At 42.4% G+C, this 8,259-nt stretch overlaps 1 protein-coding gene across 1 annotated transcript; it reads left to right on the forward strand.

Moving 5' to 3' along the window:
• The first annotated feature begins 2,452 nt into the window (after window positions 1–2,452).
• On the forward strand, window positions 2,453–3,748 carry LOC145345510 (4-galactosyl-N-acetylglucosaminide 3-alpha-L-fucosyltransferase 9-like). The gene has a single exon (XM_080193335.1). The coding sequence runs from the start codon at window positions 2,455–2,457 to the stop codon at window positions 3,547–3,549; it is 1,095 nt and encodes a 364-aa protein (XP_080049461.1). The 5' UTR covers window positions 2,453–2,454; the 3' UTR covers window positions 3,550–3,748.
• The last annotated feature ends 4,511 nt before the right edge of the window (window positions 3,749–8,259 follow it).

Raw genomic sequence — 8,259 nt, forward strand, 5'->3', positions numbered from 1 at the left:
ATTAATACAAGGCTGAGGATCAGGTCTGGGAAATGTCTTTGCCTGGTCTAGTGAAGATAATTCAACTGCCTTTACAAAGGTTTCTGCACTGCCTTGACTCTAAGACTTAGCCTCCTGGCTGCAATTTGTTGACTGGCTCCTCGGGCTGTTAGATATAAACTTGCCTCTCAGCTATTGGATGCAAACTGATCTCACCCTGAGCTTGGAACTTCTCCTTCCTTTATCTTTATGAACCTGTGATCAAGTCACTATGCAATCTGGAAAAACCCCAGGGTTGTCTGCAATTTCTCTGTGGCTGGATTCTCCATCAGTTGTTTAACTACAGTAGACAAAACTCTTATCTCGGACCTTGCTATTTCATTTCCTAGAATGAATTAAATGCCAGCAATGGGCAAGGTTTCTACCATGTCTTCCACTAATTCTGCCATCTTCAAGCTACTATTTAAGCTTATTTTTACTAAAGGAATTTCTTACGGTTCCCCATGAATGCTGTGAACCAGAACCCTTTCCTTCAATCTCTGTTTTGGACAGCAGGTTTCTTTATTCCACAACATTAAGGATTGACTCACACCTTATCACAAAAAATGTTAATATCCTTTCCCATCTTTACCAATCCACATGGAAATGTGTGCACCATTGCACACAAAAGGTGTGACCTTACCAGCTCTCTGCATCTGTTGATCAGTGTAGTGAGCTGGGAAGAAATGTGTCAGATTTGCCCTAGGCCCAAATTAGTTCACTAGCCTCCCGGCACTGTCTTACTGGCTAGAATGACTTCACTCCATGCAGAACTTAACATAAATTTAAAAGCACTAACCTGGTCCGGCATGGTCGCTCCCACTCTCTTGGCTGCTTCCTCTCTCATCACCGGCCCTTACCTACCCTTCATGTCATACTCCCACTGCAGTGAGATCACAGAATTTGGTGGCCAGCCAAATCTCTGCTCATTGCGACAGGATTGGAAAATCCCGCTGGCATGAATGGCAGCAATAAGATTCTGGCCATATTCTTTAAATACATCCACTACCTGCTGGTCACTCTGCTCCTGTACAAGTTGCGCACAAATTCTCATCCCTCACGTCTGCCCTTTCATTTTGTGTACCAATTCGACTGGCTTATCTTGTTTTCCAGTGTCTAAGTTCATTTTTCCCTGTTTAAGATTGTTTAAGGATGGCACAATGGCGCAGTGCTTAGCACAGCTGCCTCACAGCGCCAGGGATCTGGGTTTATTTCCAGAAATGGGTGCCAGTCAGTGTGGAGTTTATATGTTCTCCCTGTGTCTGCATAGGTTTCTTCCAGATGCTCTGGTTTCTTCCTGCAGTCCAAAGATGTGTAGGCTAGGTGGATTGGGTATAGCAAATGCACGGGCTTACAGGGATAGGACATGGGGACAGAGCCAGGGTAGGATGCTCTTTCAGAGAGTTGGTGCAGACTTGATGGGCTGCATGGCCTCCTCCTCCACTGTGGGGATTCTATAAATTCTATGGTAACCCCAACTGACGGACCATTTAATCTCCAGCATAGTGATTTCATGTGGCCTAGTTGATTACAGTGGAAACACAGAACCATTTTCATATGTCTCACCTCTCCAACAGCCTCTAGTTTATTTTGAGGGGAAGCATCCTTGGAGTTTCAGACCACACTTTCTTTTACTGGCCTATCTTCTACCGTATCTTCCCAGCTTCCATCTTCCTCAGATTTAAAAATGAGTCTAAAGAAAGGATTTGGTCTCTGAAGCAGCTGATAGCCATCCACAGATTCTGTGGCTTGGCTAGCAGGTCTAACTTTCTGTTCCTCAACATGAGTTCTAATCATTGTAGGCAACAAGTCTTTAAATTCCTCCAATAGACAGACCTGTCTAAGAGTGTCCGAGGTTTCTTCTATTCTTAATGCTCGCCCCCATCTATCAAAATAATTTTATTTAACCCCTTTGAATTCAGTGTAAGTCTGATGAGATTGTTTTCTGACAGCTCGAAAATGTTGTTGGCAAGCATCCGATACCAGCTTCTACTCACCCAATATAGCTTTCTTCACTGTCTTTTAGTTCCCATATCTTTCCTTTGCCAGAGACGCATAGACTTCACTAGCCATACATACAAATTCCGATTGTAAGTGTAGAGTCCAAGGGGGGAATTTTCCCATCCCACCTGCTGCGGGATTCATGGTGGGCTGGGGTGGGGGTAGGGGAAAGGACAATGCAAAGGTCCGTCGACCTTGGGAGAGATTTTCCAGTTTTGGGGCAGGCATGACTGGAAAATTCCTGTCCATTGTGGCTTGTAGCCATTTTTTCTGTTTAGTTATTTTTCTCAAAAGCACAAAAGAAGTCTCGGCATTCCTTCTGTCGAAGCTCAGGAGAGTGTTTAAATGTTCTAGATCCTGATACAATTTAAGTAGAAGAGGAGCTGTGCTTCCAGGGTTCTAACAGTCTTTACCTTTTCCTTCACAGGAGGCATTATGACATCAACAGCTAATAAAGGGACTCTCCGCAACCTGCTAATCTCCATCGTCATTTTGGGCATTCTTTTAACCATGTTGTTGCTCTATGTCATATCATCTAACCACTGGATTTATGGTCCATTGAAATCTGTCTCATCAGCATTCTGTGTAAAAAATCCCATTGTGACAGATGTTGAAGAGAATAAAACTATTACCATAGAAACTATTGTACTCATTTGGCTTTGGCCTTTTGGTCAGAAATTTGAGCTCAATTCTTGTGAATCTGAATTTAACATCCATAATTGTCACTTGACTGCAGATAGGAGCCTCTATAACAAATCTCACGCTGTCATTTTCCATCATCGAGATATAAGAGGGGATTTGTCCAATCTACCCAAACTACCTCGGCCAAGTTTTCAGAAATGGGTTTGGATGAATATGGAGTCACCTACCAACTCTCCAAAAATCGCTAGACTCAACCAACTCTTCAACCTGACCTTGACATATCGGCGAGATTCAGATATTGAAATACCCTATGGTTCTCTGACAATTAACAAAGCTCCATTAGATTTTAAACTACCTAGTAAAAGCAACCTCTTGTGTTGGGTTGTGAGTCACTGGAACCCTAATCATGCCAGAGTAAAATACTACCATGAATTCCGCAAATACATTAAAATCAACACTTACGGTCAAGCCTTTGGGTCACGCCTGAGTGATAACAAATTGGATCTGACCATATCTAGTTGTAAGTTCTACCTTTCCTTTGAGAATTCAATACATAAGGATTACATAACTGAAAAGCTCTACAATGCTTTACATCTGGGCACTGTGCCTGTGGTCTTGGGGCCACCCAGAAAAACCTATGAAAATTACATCCCAGGCGATTCTTTCATTCATGTGGATGATTTCCACTCAGCCAAAGAGCTTGCGGATTACCTGCACAAGCTGGATGGTAATGAAGATTTGTACATGCACTACTTCAAATGGAGGAAGTATTACACAGTAAGGAGAGTTCAGTTTTGGATTGAACACGCGTGTAATGTGTGTGAGAATGTAAAACGGTTTCAGAAATATAGATCATGTTCTAATTTGGAGAAATGGTTTTGGGATTGAACTCTAAAACATTTCTCTGGTAAATATCATGGATCATCAGCAATATTTATCAAATTTAATTGAATTCTTTCTCCAAATGAAAATATTTTTGATTAATTATTTTGCTTATTCATCAATTGAAAAAAAATTCATAGAATCACAGAAGGAGACCATTTGGCCTATGAGGCTGCACTGACAACAATCCCATCCAAACCCTGTCCCCGTAACCCCACTTATTTACCTTACTAATCCCTTTGACACTATGTGACAATTTAGCACGTCCATCCCACCTAACCTGAACATCTTTGGACTGTGGGAGGAAACTGGAGCACCAGAGGAAAGCCACGCAGACATGGGAAGAAAGTGCAAACACCACACAGACAGTGACCTAAGGCTGGAATTGAACCCGGGTTCCTTGGCACTGTGAGGTAACAGTGCTAGCCACTGTGCCACCGTGTCACTTGACTGCGGATAAGAGCCTATATTCCACTTCACAGCCTTACGTCTTCCCTGATGATGTGAGAATTCATCATGATTCTGAAATTGCAGCAGTTAAAATCCGAGCATTAAATTCTCATCTTAAATTGATTTGGGCTGGAAAATGTAATTGTTTCCAAGATGAATGATTTTATTTAGAAAATAATCATGTTGCTTTTTTCCTGAAACTGCCAAATGCAGAAACATTTTAGAAAAGATAATCTTGATTATTAATGATAAAGTGCCTTGAACAGATCGTGAAATCTATTTTTTAAAAAGTCATTCAAGCGATGTGGGCATAGCTGGCTGTGCCAGCATTTATTGCCCATCTCTAAGGTATTTTAAGAACCCTTAAATGATTTATAATCACTTTAAATTTCCATCTATTTTGCGTAAAAGAGCATTTCTTTTTCAGAATTTGTCATCTTTCTTGGTCCTTGTTGCTGTGATGACCTTTTATACAAAGTGTATGAGCTGACTTGTGATCTGACTTGCACAGCCTCTGACAACAATATCATCTGTCGTGTGACTGGTTGGGAGACTCAAACACCAGCTAAAAATGAACATGTTCTTTACAATTTCTTGCAGGCACTTTGCTTATTATTATCAAATGACCAGCACAGATGCAATGGGCTCAAATTTAACATGATGTGGAGATGCTGGCATTGGACTGGGGTAAACACAGCAAGAAGCCTCACAACACAAAGTTAAAGTCCAACAGGTTTATTTGGTAGCAAATACCACTAGCCTTTGGAGCGCTGCCCCTTCATCAGCTAAGTGGGAGTTCTGTTCACAAACCGGGCAATTAAAGACACAATTTCAATTTACAAAATAATGGTTGGAATGCGAGTCTTTACGGGTAATCAAATCTTAAAGGTACAGACAATGTGAGTGGAGAGAGCATTAAGCACAGGTTAAAGAGATGTGTATTGTCTCCAGACAGGACAGCTAGTGAGATTTTGCAAGCCCAGGCAAATCGTGGGGGTTACAGATAGCGTGACATGAACCAAGATCCTGGTTGAGGCCGTCCTCATGTATGCAGAACTTGGCTACCATGTGTGAAGAACTTGGCTATCAGTCGCTGCTCAGCGACTCTGTGACAACGCAGAGTCGCCGAGCAGAGACTGATAGCCAAGTTCCACACACACGAGGATGGCCTCAACCGGGATTTTGGGTTCATGTCACACTATCTGTAACACCCACGATTTGCCTGGGCTTGCAAAATCTCACTAACTGTCCTGGCTGGAGACAATACACATCTCTTTAATATGTGCTTAACCCTCCTTCCACTCACATTGTTTGTACCTTTATATCTTGATTACCTGTAAAGACACAGACTCCAACCATTATTTTGTAAATTGAGATTGTGTCTTTATATGCCCTGTTTGTGAACAGATCTCCCATTTACCTGATGAAGAGGCAGCGCTTCAAAAGCTAGTGGCTTTTGCTACCAAATAAACCTGTTGGACTTTAACCTGGTGTTGTGAGACTTCTTATTCAAATTTAACACCCAGCAAGGGCAGGGGAGTAATTAGAATGAAGCAGGAGACTTGTAAGTCATTGTCCACCCTAGCCTGGCTAGCTGCACTTATATATTTCAGACTATTGTCTTTAAAGGTACAGACTAAGCTCTGATGACCAAATTGGGGCCCCTTGTAAATTGTGATTTTGATCTTTGTTTGAAATAAGGCCCCAGTATCCATGCCTGGAAAAGTCCGCTGGGAGCAATTACCCAGACTGGTAGAGTAACAACAAATGAAGCTTTATTATTTTAGTTGTGGTTAAAGAGAAGCAAGAATGCTTTCAATCCTCATAAGGAACTCCTGCAGCAAAACTGCCCCTGGCTCCCTCACTGCTCCTCAGCCAAGGATTCCCTTCCTTGTGCTGGGTTCCATACCATACCACAGAGTTCTCCTGATACCAAATTCAACCACTGGGCAGCAGTCACAAATCACTTTTACTCTTGTTTTGAATGGGAAGTCAGCAAACTGCATGCTAATAAGATCCTGCCATTAAAATCATCTGAGGCTGTCTGCTGTTACTCACAGGAGATCCACAAACTACATTGCCATATTCCTGCCTGACTATTAAAAGTTAGGACAATGAACCAAATGTTATTCTATGTTTGCGTCTCTATTAACAAGGCTTAAACCTTTCAATACAGGCTTAAGCACATATGGTATGGAGTTTTGCCGCTCCTGTCACCAACAGCACCCTGATGTTTACTGTCTAAAAACAAACACCGCCAATTCTTTTCTATCCCTCACTCCACCCCACTTCCCCAGACCATTTTCATTTCAATATCCGTTTACTAAAGAATATCAGTGATTCCATTTTCCCACCTAGTTTATATCCAAATCCCCTCACTTGAATTTCACTGGAGAGTTATTTTCTCTTTTTTTTGAGTTCAGCTACCTTTTGAACAATTGCACTGCCAGTTATTGATGCCACTGGTATTAATTAAATATTAACTTATTATTTCATAATATATTGGAGTGGATTTAATGCTCCATCAGAAGACCCACGGGAATCAAATTACCTCGCTGAATGGGGCATTGACCAAAGATCGTGATTCCTGATGGGTGTGAAGGCAATTGAGATTCACCTGACACTCCCTGCCAGCCTGGATCGGGATTGTGCACATAATGAGTGGCAACCTAATTATTATACAAATCCGCAAATTGTAATACAAATGGAAGACCCATTCAGCAGCCTCCCGCCATCCACACACCTCCCCAGTGGGAGGTACATCAGACTGGCTTTGGTGCTGGTAATAACCAATGTGGACCTGGCGTGCTGTACCCCAAGGGGAGTTCCAGAGCTGGGCCAGTGGCAGTTTTCCCCTCTGCCACTGCCTGGCTGCAGAGCAAGTGTCTGCAAGGGTCCTGTGGGGGTTGGATGGGCTCAGGCTGATGGCAAGAAGTTGAGCTCACCACTCTCCCCTGGGATGGGTATGTGTGGCTGAACTATTCCTTCTAGCCCTGTCAACCTGAAAATTTCCCCTGCCATGGTGATTTGAGGCAAACTCTGTGATCAACACTTTCATTCCTGCATATCAGCTGTGAAAACTTTGAAGTGGCCTAGTCACTTTAATCTCCATGTCCCCAGTCAGCTGGCAGGCTTTTAAATCCCTAGATTATGACCCCTGGTTCTGTACACCCCACCTTCTGGAACATCTTTCCTGCATCTAGTGCTGTTCAAAACTGCAATGCAAAAAAAAATTCTCAGGATTATTGGACAAAATTGGTTGGTGATTGTGCTGTATAAGGATTTCATGGATAAATACCATTGCACTGAGGGTTGGAATGCAATTGGCCAAAGTATTTGACATGTATTATTGTTAATTTGTGTATCCTGAAGATGATTGATTTAAAGCTATTGAAAGGCCGGAATGATTGATGTGAAGAAACCATAATAGATCTGTTTTTGATTGTACATGTTACATCAGTGAGGTTTTGCTGCTCTATGGCAGAGCTACTTGACCCTTTTATGAACTCCTGGCAGCTGCTGATTTAAATAAAATTATGTCTTTAATACAGAGACACTGGGTTTGTGTGGTTTGCATTGTCTAAACTTTGGGCAGTACCGGTCACCTTGGGTACGCCACTAACAGACCTATCTGCCTCACTACCTCAATTTAATTCTTCAGGACACTCCTGCCATTGGTCCTCTACAACTAAACTTTTGGTCATCTAACCTAATGGCCCAGAACTTCCAATCTGCGGTGGTCTAATTTAAATCAGAGATTTCAGAAGGTATTGACTTTCTTAGCAGGATAGATACTCAGGAAAAAATTAGAAGGATTAAAATCACTTCTAACTCTTGTGAGGCTATACAATAGACTCTCCCCAATTCCTTCTGGATTACCCGGCTACTTGCCCAACCTCCTGACAGTGGGTCACCATCCTCGATACTGCCCTTACATCCAACTACCCGCCTAATCAACCCTACCACCCCATTGATAACCCCCCAGCCATCCACGGCCCCATCCCCAACGCACCCATCAATTACTCTCCCACTTCCTGACCATATCCCAACTATTCTTTCAATCCCCAGAATTCCAGGCTGCAGAAAGTCCTGAAAAATGTTTACATAATTGAAAGTCAGAAAGGCAGTGCGGAAAAACCCATTGCTAAAATCAGATCCCTGAATTGGTGCCCAATCAAATGACATCCAACCGCACTCAGAGGAGGGAAAGGAATTAATTGGAAGAATCGCTGCTAAAGAATCAGCTTGTAAGACCAGAAAAGGCCA

The sequence above is a fragment of the Carcharhinus amblyrhynchos genome, chromosome 7, assembly GCF_965287045.1.
Source record: "Carcharhinus amblyrhynchos chromosome 7, sCarAmb.v2.hapA, whole genome shotgun sequence".
NCBI classification, from domain to species: domain Eukaryota; kingdom Metazoa; phylum Chordata; class Chondrichthyes; order Carcharhiniformes; family Carcharhinidae; genus Carcharhinus; species Carcharhinus amblyrhynchos.

Excerpts from the sequence above, each read along its gene's own strand:
- LOC145345510 (XM_080193335.1), top strand. The coding sequence starts at position 2,455 with ATGACATCAACAGCTAATAAAGGGACTCTCCGCAACCTGCTAATCTCC.